Here is a 14,735-nt window from a genome sequence, read left to right as displayed (position 1 = left end):
AGGAAGTTATCACCCAGAGTTATAGAAAAATGTTCCTTTAATAGTGTAGTGCAGTAAAGCTTCTGTCCTTAACATTTTTTCCTGCATACTTTTGCTTTTATACTTTAAGTAGTTTTAAAAATGGTACTTCTACACTTTTAAGGTTAACTTCTACAATAGTGTTTTTATACAGTAGGATTTATACAGTAGATTTAGACTTCTACTTGAGTAATAAACATATCAGTGTAATGACAATAAAAGCTGGAAAAAGAAAATACATAACATTTCACTAACATTTTCAAAGGAAAGGTTTATGGTGCCAGGTTATAACAATAGGCTATTTCAACATGTCATTACAGTATTTATATATATATATAATAAATCATGTTATAGACATCAAACACATGCAAATACACCACCAACCAACTACTAGGTGAGAAGATGACTGCGATGAAGGTGGAGGCCCCCATCGTGTCCTGGATTGTTGATTACCTGACGGGCAGACCACAGTATGTACGCCTACAGAACTGTGTGTCTGACAGGGTGGTCAGCAACACTGGGGCCCCTCAGGGGACTGTCCTCTCCTCCTTGCTCTTCACCCTTTTCACCGCGGACTTCAACTATTGCTCTGAGTCCTGCCACCTTCAGAAGTTTTCTGATGACTCAGCAATTGTTGGCTGCATTGAAAAGGGTGAGGAAAGTGAATACAGGACTGTTGTGGGCAACTTTGTCACTTGGAGTGAGCTGAACCACCTACAGCTCAACATGATAAAGACTAAGGAGCTAATAGTGAATCTGAGGAGCACAAAAACACCTGTGACCCCTGTTTCCATCCAGGGGGTTCCTGTTGACACTGTAGAGGAGTATAAGTACCTGGGAGTGTACTTTAACAATAAGTTGGACTGGACTAGAAACACTGAGGCGGTCTACAAAAGGGCCAAACTGACTATTCTTCCTGAGGAGGCTGAAGTCCTTTAACGCCCCTGTGGGGCGATGCTGAGGATGTTTTATGAGTCTGTTGTTGCTAGCACGCTCTTCTTTGCTGTCACATGCTGGGGCAGTGGGTTGAGGGTCGCTGAAAACAACAGACTGAACAAACTGATCAGGAGGGCCGGCGATGTTGTGGGGGAGCAACTGGACAATCTGACCACCGTGGCAGAGAGGAGGATGCTGTCCAGGTTTCAGTCCATCTTAGACAATGACTCACTTCCTCTCCATGACACACTGGTTCAGCAGACAAGCTCCTTCAGCAGAAGACTCCTCCTATCCAGATGCACCACAGAGCGCCACAGGAAATCATTCCTACCTGTGGTCATCAATCTCTATAACACCTCCCTCAAGTGATTCAGACACCTCCCCTCTGTAATTGACATTTATGCACTGTTTTTGCACGCCATGTATCACTTTACTTGGATTTAGTTTTACATATGCGTATATACATACATATATATAGATATACAGAAGAGCTATAAGTGTATATATTTTTATCTTCTTTATTTTTAGTTTTATCTTTATTATCTTGTGTAGTTGGATGTGTGTATATATATATATATATATATATATATATATATATATATATAAAACTGGAACTGGAGCGTGTAACAAAAGTAATTTCCCTCTGGGATTATTAAAGTATTTCTGATTTTGGGGAACCCTGCCCCCTAAAAAACAATAAAATGACACAAGGCACATCACTAATGGGTGCAAATTTGCCTAGATATCACATTTTAACAATGTTAAACTCACCTCTAGAGCTGCAGTTAAAATAGCAATACCCTATGATTGTAAAGAGCATGCAGATGTGGGTATTGACTTCCCTTTCCAAAGGATGTGGTTAATCACAGCTGATTCAGGGGTTTAAGAAGTGGGAGGAGCACTTTTTCCATACAGGACCTTTTTTGTTTAGGTACCTTTTTTATGATGAATAAAACAATTCATCGTTAGAAATGGGTGCTGCTGTATTTTGTGAAATATAAAAGCATACAATAATAAAATGTGCAGTTTAATGATTTTATGGTATTTTTCTCTCATTGGTTTTGCAGACTATTGGAGGAGGGAAAAGTTGCTGAGGCAGATAAGAAGAAAGACGATGTTGAGGAAATTCAAAGAGAGCGAAGAAAACAGCTCATGAAGAGGGGTGAAGAGCACGTTCCACGTTTTTTCAGGTGAGTTTAGGCCAAATATGCACAAAATTTGTTTGGTTAAACATATGGAAAATATCTAGAATAAACTCCTGGGTGTTTATTTTTACGAAAAACAATTGATAAAAAAAATGTACGGTTAAAACTATTTTAGAATCATTACTCATATACAAAAAGCAACAGGTTTTATTCTTAAATAATAATATTAAGAGTTATGTTCTACTTACCTTGGAATTGGGAATTTGGAGAGACGTAATCTCCTGAGGCATAGCGGTCCAGGTTTACCTGTGTTGGTTTTCACATTCTTCTTACACATCACAGCCCCTGTGAAAAACATCAATGACAAAAACTCTGTGCTATGTGGAAATTGTTTAGTTTCCACCCTCCTACTCTGAAGCCAGGCGTAGGTACATAACTTAATTTTGATCAAGACTGTCTGGATTTACTTTATCTAATTTAGTTTCCAAATAACTGTTACGTTTATTTATGTGGGTTTTAGGCACCTCAAGATTAAACCATGTGAAACCTGCTTCATGTTATCGAAGATAATAAAATTGATATAAACAGATTTAAATAACCTGCATAGACTTATTAAAATCTGTCCATTCTCTGTCATGCTGCGAGGGGTGCTGGTATCAGCTGTCAATGGGCAAGAGGCGGGGTACGCACTGGACAGTTCACCAGTTTATTGCAGGGCAACAGAGAGATAAACAGGACAAACAACCATACGTGCTTACAGCTAAGGAGAATTTTAAGAAGCCAATTAACCTAATAGTCATGTTTTTTGACTGTGGGAGGAAGCCGGGGTACCCGGAGAGAACCCATGCATGCACAGGGAGAACACGCAAACTCCATGCAGAACGACCCTGGGCTGGAAATGGAACCTGAAACCTTCTTGCTGCAAAGCAGCAGTGCTACCTACTGCACACTGAGCAGCCTCTTATTAAAATCAGTATTAAAATTAAAAACATGATGCATATCAGTTTAAATTCACTTTCAAAGCATAAATGAATACATGCTTGGGCTGTGAATTTAGCTTTAGTCTTAGATATTTTAGATGATGTACTAAGAACATAGTTTGTTTCAGTTTTCACTGTCTGATCTGCATTTATTACATAATACATTTTAATGTGTTTAATCTTGGCCTTTAAAAACAATCAAAACAGCTTAAAACAGCTTCAAACACTTAGGGTGTTTGAATAAATAAAGATTTTGCTCTTTTCAATGCCTAAATTGACTGAATTCAGTTTTCTTCAATCTCACTACACATAAAATCTACCTACTACTAGTAAGGGAACTGTACTGTAGACAAATTCTCAATTAAAACCTTTTGACCGCCTTAGCCCCCAAAGAGATCCTACCTAGATAACAGAAGAGCATATTAGAGGCGTAAAGTGGTTAAACCATGGTTAAAAAATACAAATATCTTTTTGCAGTTGTTACCACAAACAACTGTCTGCAAGCAAATGATTAATCCCCTCCTGTTTCTATCTCCAGGAGAGCCAAAGACTCCAGTGGAAGGGATGTGTGGCTGTCCAATGGCACTTACTGGGAGCTCAGGGACGATCCAGGTTTTTCTAATCTTGAAAACATAACTCTGTGGTGATGGAAGGCGACCTCAGCAACATGCACAAGACGACGTGCTAAGGAGAAAGCCTGGAAATCCCCAGTTTTTGATAGTTTGAACAGCATAAATGACTCGCTGTGATGAAGCGGAGACAGTGCTGCTTCAGTTCTCATATGACTGGTTTAACAGGGAATCTTCATCAACACAAAACAATATTTTACTTTCACTTTTATGAATTCATTTTATCATAATCTGTAGAATGCTTCATCTGTATGGATGCATAATTCTATGATTTTTAAAAGATTTCTTTAAGATTAGTCAATGCATAAATCTTGTTAATATTGTATCTAAATCTTATCTGATTAACTAACTGAAAACTTTTCCTAAGAGGCTTAATTAATGAACTGGAATAAATTTTTCTGCCTCCGTTTATGGAGTAACTCCTCTGTCTTCTATGGGCTGTTTTTGCTGCCTTTGAGTGGTAAAATAAGGTATTACAGTTTTGTAGCAGAACCTGCATTATAACAGGTTCTGCATGAAAAAATTATGGATGTCACTCCTCGTTAAATTTAGACCCATTCCTGTTACATCATGCAGTAATCAAATGTTGTTCCCCCGGTATAACTCAGTTTTGATGAAGCTGAGACATCATGAGACACCTTTCATGTATTACAATTACAAAGTATAAAAGTTATTGTTTTTATAATAACTTTTAAATTACTGTCACTGGGTACCTAACAAAGGATGTTTCCCAATAAAGTTTATGTTAATATGTTTCTAGCTGCGTTTTATTGATATAGTGAACCATTTTTTACCCATTTGAACTTTTCTTCACGTGTGGGGAATCCCAGCAACATACACTGACTGACCCGTCAAAAATACCACATTGTGAAGTAAATCAATATGGAAAAAAAATATTTTAAAGGTCCATAGCCCAACAGAGAGGGCTCAGATCTACACTGGTCTTGTGCATAGGCATATAAACCCACTATATTACCTGAAGAAAAGGACCCTCACTGGGTAGGACTGATCTTCTTCTTAAAGATGCTGAATCTTTGTCTGAACCAACTCACGGTACCTGGCCAGGGTCTCTGCAGGGACAGTCTGATCCTCTTGATTTTGGTCTAATGGCTGACCTGCTCTTTTTTTTCTTTCTACAAGTATTTTTAAATAGCTTAGATCACCCTGAAAAACTGGAATTGTGACAGTTCCCAATTTGCCAGAGGAGCGTCCTTCATGTTCTTGAGATACTGATTTATGTTTAACAGGTAACAAACCACAATGGTGATGTGTTTTCTCAGGTCTGTTAGGCCTGTGCTCCTTCTGCCAGTGACTAAAAGAAACATATACGTACTCATCATCTTCAACTTCATTCAGGGCCGGGTCATGGGGCAGGAGTCTCAGCAGAGACTTCCAGACTTCCCTCATCCCAGACACCTCCTCCAGCTCCTTTAGGAGAAGCCTGAGGGGCTCCTAGGTCAGCCAAGAGATAGAGTTCCTCCACCCCTGAGCTTTGGGGCCTGCCTGGAACACCTCCTGTGGGAGGTGTCATGGGGACATCAGACAAAGATGTTCAGCCACCTCAGGTGGCTCCTCTTGATGTGGAGGATAAACGGATATACTTCGAGCCTCCACCAAATAACCCTATCAGGCGGTCTCTAAAGGAGTGCACAGCCACCCTGCAGAGAAAGCTCATTTCAGCCATTGGTATCCTGAATCTTGGGACGGATTTAGGTATATCACAGAAGTTCTTTTAAGACAAGGTGGACTTACTTCTTGCTGACGTCCAAGAAGAGCCAGGAGTAGGATCCACTGCTCCTGGCTGCTGTGTAAGAGAGCGAAAATGCTCACTCTGTTCTCCATGGAGACTTCCTGCAACCTTTTCTACAGTCTCAAGTACTTCTTGGTGGTTTTGAGCAGTATGCATTGCTTGTCACCATCAGAAGAAGGTAATAATCATCCTTAATGATGAGCTTGACTCATTAATGGAGCCACCCTAATCACCTGCCAATTATATGGGGTTAAAGCTACTGCAAGCATCCTGGGCCGCCTCAGTATCAATAGGTCTATTTTTAAGTATTACATTCTCCTCTAAAATGGTACTACAGTTGTCTGAGCACTCACCCTGCTCACCGTTCTGAGCAGTATGGCCAAAACTGTGGTTAGCTTCACCCTCATCCCCCAGGCTTGGGGGGACGAGGCAAACAGTGGCTTTGTTTTCCAGAAGTTATGCAGCAGGGAAATCTTTTTTGCCTTTTTGACCGTCTTCAAGTATTGAAGTATTCCTCTGCATGGATCAAGCCCTCCTGTCCATAAATGCATACACACGTGTATGCATTTATGGAATGCAACATTCAAAGAAAACCCTTTTGATCATAGTAAGATTATGATCTTACAATGATTTGTGATCTTTGTTAGAATATCGTCTGTCATTGAAGGTTTAATTTGTCCAGATATATGCACAACACATCAGCGCTTTTCCTTATTTTCTATCAAAACAGCAAACAAAACACACTTTGAGACGTGAAAGCTTTATTTTCATGAATAAAAAACAAATATACACATATGCCATGTTCAATAAATAAGTTTTGTTTTTTTCCTCCTTGACAAATCTCCACTGTTATTTAAATGCTGGTTGTAATCTGTCAACTTTTCATGAGTAAAGGGACAATAACTTCTTCCTACACAGCACAAACCAATCACACACAAAGATGAACATTTGTTGTTTTTACCTGTGCAGCCTCCCTTCCTCATTCTCTATCTTTTTTGTCATTTTTGTTTAAATTATACATCAAAATCTCCAGAAATGCAGACCTATTTTTTTAAGAGGGAAATGTGCCACAGGAGAAAACAATGGGAACATTAAAGAGACAAGCAGGTTAACACTGGAGATTTTGGTTCACTGGGTAAAATTTAACAAAGGTCCTTCCTGAGGTATCTTACAGCATTTTTCATGCAGCTGTTTAATGTGGGATTTGAAATGTCATCTGTATACCACAGACTATAGGAAAACAAAAAATAAAGTGATATATCTGCAGGCCAGCGATCCTTTGACACTTTTCTCCCTTTAATTCTGCAAAAGCACCCTTACCTTCAACTCGTTTAAAACTTTTAATTGCTCTTAAAACATGAAAAAATACATCAATATTACCCAAGAGTCATTCAACAAGCATGAATATATCAAATAAAAAAAACAACATCTTTTAGAAATGTAAAACAGGAAAAAAATACATTTTTATCTTAAATCTGCTCTGTTTTCAGCACCTTTTTACTGTTAAATAGATTATCATGCCTTTGTGTCTGTATGGATTCCTTTAAAATTCAGAACAACAAACCCTGGATTTCAGAATCAAACTTTCCTTTTAGGAGTTGGATGCATTGCTTTTCTTTGAGTACAATAAAACCAAATACAAACTGTCGATTCCATAAACTGGAAGCTGTAACTGCATGAAAAAATGGCTCTAGTAAAAGCAGCTGTAATCATATGCATGTAATACTTTTTAGATTTTTATTAACAAAAATAATAAAAACAGTATATCATGTTGCCTACATTGTATAAAATCCTATTGAAAAGCTTCACAGTCTGTGCTTGCAAAGTTAAAAATAGTAACAGTAACTTTTTGTCCCTATAAGTGACTTCAGTTTTATTAGGATAACTCTTAACGGTGTTTCTTATAAATTATGTTTGTATCTTGTCCGTTCCATGCGATGTTAAAAGAAAATGGCTTTATTTGTAACAAGTTGCGGTGACATAGCATTCACATAATTAGAAACAGCTACAGCAACAAATAAATAATGCAAAAGCTAATGCTAGTTAGCTTAGACTAATTCCACACCAAGAGGGAGTTGTAGCTTTTTTTTAGTAAAAGCAACTTTAATTGTGCTATTTTGATCAAACTGGACACTAAAACAGTTGCTTAATAACTAAATGGGTTAAACTTGTTTAAATAATGTTTATTTACTTATGTAGGGTATGTAGCCTGTATTGAAGTAACCTCCTTTGCTCTTTGAGCAACTGTATTAGAAATGGGTTCGAATATTTATTGTGAAACTTATATTAAGGGAAAACGTAAACATGGTATTGTAACATTAAAATGTAACCCACATACAGGTATGTTATACATCTGTAATAATTTGAGCGTGCTCAGTAAACCCTGATGTTTCCTGATAGGTGGCACTAGCTGCCTTCCTGTCGCCTCCGGTGTTGTCTGAGGCGGTTAGCACACCTGGTGAGGAGTGAGGAGCAGATCTCTGATCAGCCCCGACTTTAGCCTCACTCTTTATTTCTGTCACCACGCTGCGAGCCGGGTCTCTGTCAACCAGCGTCACCACATGATGGGTCCTGAGACCAGGGGGGAAATTCAGAGTGTCGGTCTGGTCACTTTGTGCTTCCTGTTTATTGTGGTCTGAGGCTGACAGAGCCTCGTCAGTTTAATACAGTTGTACGGGGGTGTCCTCCACAGCCCGCTATCTACTGATCTGCAGAAGTTTTACCTTCTCTCTGTGCTTTTAAAGCTTGTCTGCTTCCCTTGATGGTACTGCTTTGTAGTTACAGGGCATCATATTGACTGGGGTTTTATTTGTTTGATGGCAGGAGCTTTTTCATACCTACTAGCTGTTAAGGTCAGAATATTTGGATTGTGCACGAGAAACCCTGTGTGAAGTTCTTCTTTTTGGATGCGTTTTTAAAGAACTAAAAAACATCTGAATTACTTTTTAGCCAACAACTTTGATCTTTTACTCTGATGCAGCAAAAGAAGCATAAAGGAACACAGCGGACAGGTCTGGGATAAATAAATTAAGAAGTTTAAGTCATTAAGTTTAAAGCAATACCTTAATTTTTGGTGTTTTAAAGAGCAATTCTTACTCTGTCATCTGAAAAACAATGAGGAACAAGTGTAAGCCTACCAAGACAGGCTGTGCAAGAGGAGCATTAATCAGAAAAGTAGCAAGGAAGCAATTGATTGCTGTGAATGACTTGCAGTAGAGCTATCAGTTGAACAATCAGCAAACCTGGCCTCAATGTGGTAAGAAGAACAGCACAATTGAAGATCCACTGATCTAAAGAAGATCTGCTGGTCTAGAGACGGTCCACTGGTCGGACACAATCATATCAATTTTCACTTTGCATGAAAGTTCACTTCATGCAAAACATTCGGTGAAGCTGCAAACTTGGCATCCTGAACACACCACCACCTCTGTGAAAAACTATTGTGGCGGCATCATGCTGCAAAAGACTTTAGACGCGTGGCAGGGGTTCACCTTTTCAGTGAAGAATGGCTAAGAGTTAAATCTAATGAAGAGATTTTAGACAAGACTTGAAAATTAAGATGCTTTTGCACAGAATAATGGGCAAGGATTTCACTCCCTTGATGCACATCCTGAACACAGACATAATTTCAGTTGGCTCTAAAGTAAAAAAAAAAAAAAATGCATGCATCTTTTGCATCTACTTATGCATATTTAGTTACAACTAAATATGCTCAAGAAGATGCAAAAGATGCATGAATTATTTTTTTCACTCTGCAAGTTTTTGAGGAAAAAAGCATGCCACACCATTCAGATTTTTCGTAAAATTAAAAACAATTATTGTAAAATAGTTTTTAAACTAAAATACAACTCACTATTTTGTGATGCTCTTAACAGAATCCCTTAGTGGCCCAAAAGAGACAATTAGAAAACTTTGCTGAAGAAATTTGCAAGGTGTTGATCCTGCCTTTGTTTCAAACTCAGGTGTGTGAATAAACATTGTGCATGAATGGTCACTGACATACGTTAGATAACTTCCAGGTGTCTGCTTATCTTATTCTGCATTTACCAACCACATTAAGGACACAGAAACTGGTCTGATCTGTGCACCGACTGCTTGCAATGCTCCTCTAGCACCATAAGTAGGAACTGAATCTTTTAATGTGAGTCTGAATTTTTAGATGACAGAAGTTTTTTTTTAAACTAACCGGTTTCTGCACAGAACCTTACTGGAAAATGAACATGAACACACAGGGAGGAAAGGTCTGAATGGTTGTGGGTGCGAAGAAAGACGCAGACGAAAGATGGCACAGCAGCCAGACAGTGTTTGATGCACAAAGAACAGACAATCCCTGCAGGCATCTGTCAGCAGGCAGATATGCAGATGTTTATTTCTTTTTCTAGAATCTCCAGATGTTCCAAAGACTGAAGTCACACCTTTTTTACGTCTGTTTGGTGTTTATGTGACTTTAGGCCAGAGTTCCAGTCACATCCACTTTTATTCGCTTTGTCACTGTACTTCGGAGTTTCTCCTGTGATCATTTGACACTTGTGAGATGAAACTTTGTGGTGTGGAAGTCTTCACTGTGAGGGTTTACGTTATACTGTTCTGGTTGGACTGTTTTAGCTCTTCATCATGCCCTAACAGCCTCTGCATACTCAGGGCGCTGTGAGAGGGCGTTTGGAAATGTTTGCAACAGAATGTCATGCCCTCAGTGGGTGTAATAACCATAGTAGTCTGGATCGCTGCTGTTGTCTTTTTCACAGACCTCCCCGGCACGTGGAGGTGGGGAGTTTTCAGTGCTGGACGTGTAGGGAGACACCCTCCTCTTCTTGTTCCCCTCATACAGGCCCGAATCGGCCGAGTCTGCTGATTTGGCGGAGGGTGGCTCGAGCCAGGGGTCCTCCGCTGCAGCTCCTGCAGAGTCTTTTGGCTTTTCCTGCAGCAGAGGTGGCTGCAGGGGTTCCAGGAGGGAGTGGGGGTGCAGCCTGGTGCCAGGGGGTGTGGAAGATGATGAGGAGGAAGAGGATGATGAAATGGGTCTTAACCAGCTCAGACTGGGGGTGGGTTTGCTGGGATACTGTGGGGTGGGCCTGCTTGTGCTCCATCCAGCTGAACCGGCTGATACGGACACGCTGCTTGATGCAAAAGGATGCTCTGGGTAGTAGCTGAAAGCATGGTGAGCTGACGTCTGAAGGGGAAATGGCTTGTAGAAACCATTTCCAGAAAAGTCTCCCTCGTAGGAGGAAGTGAAGTCAAGCCGGTTTGGGGGCACACTCTGCTGTGGGGGGAGATACCAGCGACTGTGAGGTCCAGGGCTAGAGGATGGATCCTTGTGCTGCTGGCCCATGGAGATGGGTTCACGACCATAGAAGCGGCTCTGTTGCAGGGGGCTAATGTACTGTTCAGAGAGGTAACCCTGAGTGTAGCAGGTCCCTGGTAGCAACTGCTGGCCTTCTGTAGGGGAAGGAGTAAGGCGATCAGAGTCGGGAGGAGCGTAGAGCCTAGGCAGGAGGGAGGAGGAGGGGAAGAGAAGAGAGTGTGAGAGGAAGAGGAAAAAGAAGAAGGTGTTATTTCCTGCCCAAACCTCAAACAACTATCAAACATCTCACAGCCCCTCACACCCTTTCACTGCAGCATGCTCAGCAGCAGAGCAGTAATTGCATCTATTCTAATATTAAAAAAGCGACATGAGCACTCAGGGCATTTCAGCAGAAGCACTGATCCAGTTGAATTATTTAGGTCAAGTTCACACTATGTTCTTAATCCAGAGCAAAAAAAAAAAAAAAAGGATTCTGGTTTCCCTTTACAAACACAAGCATTTTCTGAATTACTTACGTGTCGTAATTGTCTCGGAAACCTTTAGCGAAGGGGTTATGGTCTATTTTCAGCTGAGTGATCTGTGTAGGGAACAGGAGGAGGGCAGCCGAGAGAATGTGGGCATAGGAAAAAGAGAAGGAGTGAGCAACTAACACGAAGAAACAAGAGAGCAGTTAGAGAGGAGGTCACTGACTAATAATTAATAACGTCAACATGCTGGAAAAAGTTAAACCACAAAGTGGGAAATTACACCTACAGAACTGATGCCGTGTCTATACTAGGCATAGAAAAGATTTAGACAATATAGCTGTTAATAAAACCATAGTCAGTGAGTCTAAGCTTTACATGTGTTGCGCCAGTTGCAAAATATACATGTGCAGTACAGAGAAAAATGTATTTACCCCATTGCAGATTTCTTCTGCCAGTAAATAATGATTACATTATTTATTATTGAGTGAAAAATACAACCTTAATTAACCCTTTCCTGGGGAAAAAAATAATAAGTCCCCATTTTTTATTTGCTAAAAGTAATTAATACAATTAGTATATTACTATATAACCTAAGGATTAAATAAAGGCTCTAGATAAAGCCTGCATTAATTTATCAGTCTGGAAATTAGTATTATAAAGCCATTTCTAAGGCTTTGAAACTGCAGCGGACCACAGTTTAGTAGTAGTCATTCATAATTTCCCCACTTTCCCCTACAATTCCTAGCCTGACGTAGTCCGACTCAATTCTAGTCAGAATATGAGTCTGATACTGCTCCATAGAGCTGTGATTATGGGGCGTGTTTTGAACGAACCAGGAAAAAAAATGCCTCTGCACTCTATTGGATAGACCTACAACCAATAAGAGCAACGGAGTGCGTGACGTATGTTAAGCGAGGCATAGTTGTTGTCCACAAAAATCAAAGCGTGCAGTTTCACGCCTAGAATAAGAAGATGAGCCTTGATCGCGTTTCTCTGTTCCTCTTTTAAAATTAATTTGCTGTCGATATCTTCTAGAACAGACCTAATAGCAGAATCTACTCACCCAAACTCTCCAGCGGCAGCCATTGTTGTTGTCATCCAAGCGCGCTTTGGTCACGTGGTTGATTACGTTACTCTTGATCATCTGTCCATCATCGTATAAAGCCCGCCCTGACAATTTGATTGGATCGCCTGACAGTGGGCTATAATACTCGCGCTACTATGGAGCAGAGCCAGACCGAACTTCCCGACCTCAAACCTTGTGGGCGGGACTAAGTTCAGACTGGCAACCAGGCTATACAATTCCTTTTTAAACATCAATATTATAAGACCAAAAGAGAAGCGTCATCTCCTGGTCAGACCTTATAATTCAATGAAAGTGTGGAGTCAGAGTAAAAAAAAATATTCAAGAGGGGGGTCACTCCAGTGGCTGGAAGTTGGAGGGGATTTTGCTATGAGTTGGAGGGAAGTGGGCTGCCATTCGGCTGGGGTTTGACTGGGAGGGACCATTTAATGGCTACTACTGTAAGTGTTGTTATCCACAAATGTAGAAAACATGAAACACAGGAGAATGTGGCGAGGATCGGCTATCCCACCAAAATTTATAAAAAATTGCAGATAAGATTAGATTTTTGCTACATAATATAAGGATTAAATAAAGAGCCTGCATTAAAAGTGCAGGAAGAACCCAGCCTGGTGAGCATTAACCACAACAACCAGCATCTAAATGAGACCAGCCAGAAATGGTTCCCCCAGAAAGCTTCAATGCACTTCAAGTTTTTCATGCCAAAAAACAAATATAGCTCATAATTATTAGAAATAAAATATAGTGGTAGAAAAGTGATGGTCTGTGACTGTTTTGCTGCTTAAGGACACAACTTATATTGAATGAAACCATGATTTTGACTATTTGTAACCTTAAAAAGTGTTGCATCTGAGACTGATCAAAAAGCACACTAGCAAGTCGACCACTGAAAAGCTAAAAATAATGGTTTTGGAATTACCTAGCTAAAGTTTTTACTTTAATCATGACTTTAATCAGGTCGTTTTTGCTCAGCAACCCTCCAGTGTGGCTCATTTCTGCAAAAACACCACAACATTTCCTCCACAGCACAGAAAAAGCAGTCTAATGTTCAGGGGACAATTACTTTTTAACATTGGGTCAGGTAAGAATTGATACCTCATTCTATGAATAAATTAAATATTTGTTTGATGTTAAAATTGGTTTAACCATTTAAAAATTTGAGTGTGAGAAAAAAAAAATCTGAATGGGTGCAAATACTTTTTCACAGTACTGCATGAATGTATGCAGGAATCAGAACCATGCATGGACTTTAACAAAAACTAAAATAAGCAATTAATGAAACCAAAATGAGCAGTAAGTATAAAAATCTTACGTCTGCATTCTGATAAGCAGTGACAGCGATGAACTGCGTCTCTGAAAAGACAAACGTCTGAGCTTTTGAGGACAGGAAGGGATCCTCTGAGCCATCCTCCTTCACCTCCACAATGTGAAGACGCGGTTGGTACTTGTGTAACGACTGAAGCACAATCATCTAAAGGCAGAAACAGAATAAACTCACATAACCTTGATAGAAAATTCCGGTGTTAATTGAGCACTTTTACACAATAAGTTTGGGATTTTAACTACATGTGATCTCTAGATAATATTCATGCATAGCAAAAAGCTCAAATTAATAAATAAAAAGTATTGCAATTAACTCTTGGATTTATGAGATGGAATTTAGGAAAAAAAGAAGGCAGGGATACCTGTGCCACATTGTTGTTGCTGCCTTTGTTGTTGGTGAGCTTGAGTTTGCTGAACGACACCTCTTGTCTCATCCAATGAGCCCCTGAGTTAGGAGAGTCGGGATGCATGTACATCCTGTTCCCTGCAATCACAAAAGTAGGTAATTAGGGACAGCGTCTTATAAAAGTATTCATATCAATTGAACCTTTTCCTGTTTGTTTATCTTTGTATGGAGGTATGGACGCAAACAAATACTAAACCTACAATTAGTTGTCATGTAATGTTTTATTAGGTCAAAATTGGCTGTATCAGATTAATTAATAGTTTTTCGCTTAAAAGGAATTCTTTTTAATGTTATAATGTTCCAATAGAGGGCGCCACTGTTAGTGCTTTAGCAGAGCTATTAAATTTGCTATTTGCAGATTTGCTATTAAAGTTATTAATTTGCTAAAGTAACTAAAGAGTACAGCAGAATCATCAATCGATCCAGAGTTTCTGTCTGTAATCATTTACGTTGATTAATGTTGTCAAGGATGTAGAATGGACTTCATGCTGTTCTGTTTGCAAATATAAACACTCGTAAACTCCTGAATAGCGATCATGTAGCCATGCTGCACGATGGAGCAGCATAACTTTCCTGCTGTGTTTGGAAGGTGAGGACGTGATATCAGAAAAGTGGCGGTTATGATGCAAAATATTAGTAACATGGGAGAAAAAGACATCTTAGCAGTTAGCATGGTAGGTGGGCGAGGCTTTTGC

General features: G+C 39.7%; 2 protein-coding genes across 2 annotated transcripts in view; one reads left to right on the top strand and one right to left on the bottom strand.

Moving 5' to 3' along the window:
- The window catches only part of osbpl7 (oxysterol binding protein like 7), a 24,362-nt gene extending 20,423 nt beyond the window's left edge, over positions 1-3,939 (top strand). The window contains exons 22-23 of the mRNA XM_015389076.1: positions 2,022-2,144; positions 3,618-3,939. Of these exons, the coding sequence (XP_015244562.1) occupies positions 2,022-2,144; positions 3,618-3,726 (232 nt within the window). The 3' untranslated portion in view covers positions 3,727-3,939. The remainder of the gene's footprint in view (positions 1-2,021; positions 2,145-3,617) is intronic.
- Positions 3,940-6,216: 2,277 nt separating this feature from the next.
- tbx21 (T-box 21) overlaps positions 6,217-14,735 on the bottom strand; it is a 30,223-nt gene continuing 21,704 nt past the window's right edge. Inside the window, exons 3-6 of the mRNA XM_015389072.1 lie at positions 13,997-14,118; positions 13,624-13,782; positions 11,276-11,337; positions 6,217-10,941 (exon numbers count right to left, since the gene is read on the bottom strand). Of these exons, the coding sequence (XP_015244558.1) occupies positions 10,149-10,941; positions 11,276-11,337; positions 13,624-13,782; positions 13,997-14,118 (1,136 nt within the window). The 3' untranslated portion in view covers positions 6,217-10,148. The remainder of the gene's footprint in view (positions 10,942-11,275; positions 11,338-13,623; positions 13,783-13,996; positions 14,119-14,735) is intronic.

Source organism: Cyprinodon variegatus, unplaced genomic scaffold (assembly GCF_000732505.1).
Source record: "Cyprinodon variegatus isolate N-32 unplaced genomic scaffold, C_variegatus-1.0 Scaffold447, whole genome shotgun sequence".
Taxonomy (NCBI): Eukaryota; Metazoa; Chordata; class Actinopteri; order Cyprinodontiformes; family Cyprinodontidae; genus Cyprinodon; species Cyprinodon variegatus.
The sequence above is the reverse complement of the archived record's forward strand: the minus strand, read 5'-3'. Positions and strand labels throughout refer to the sequence as shown.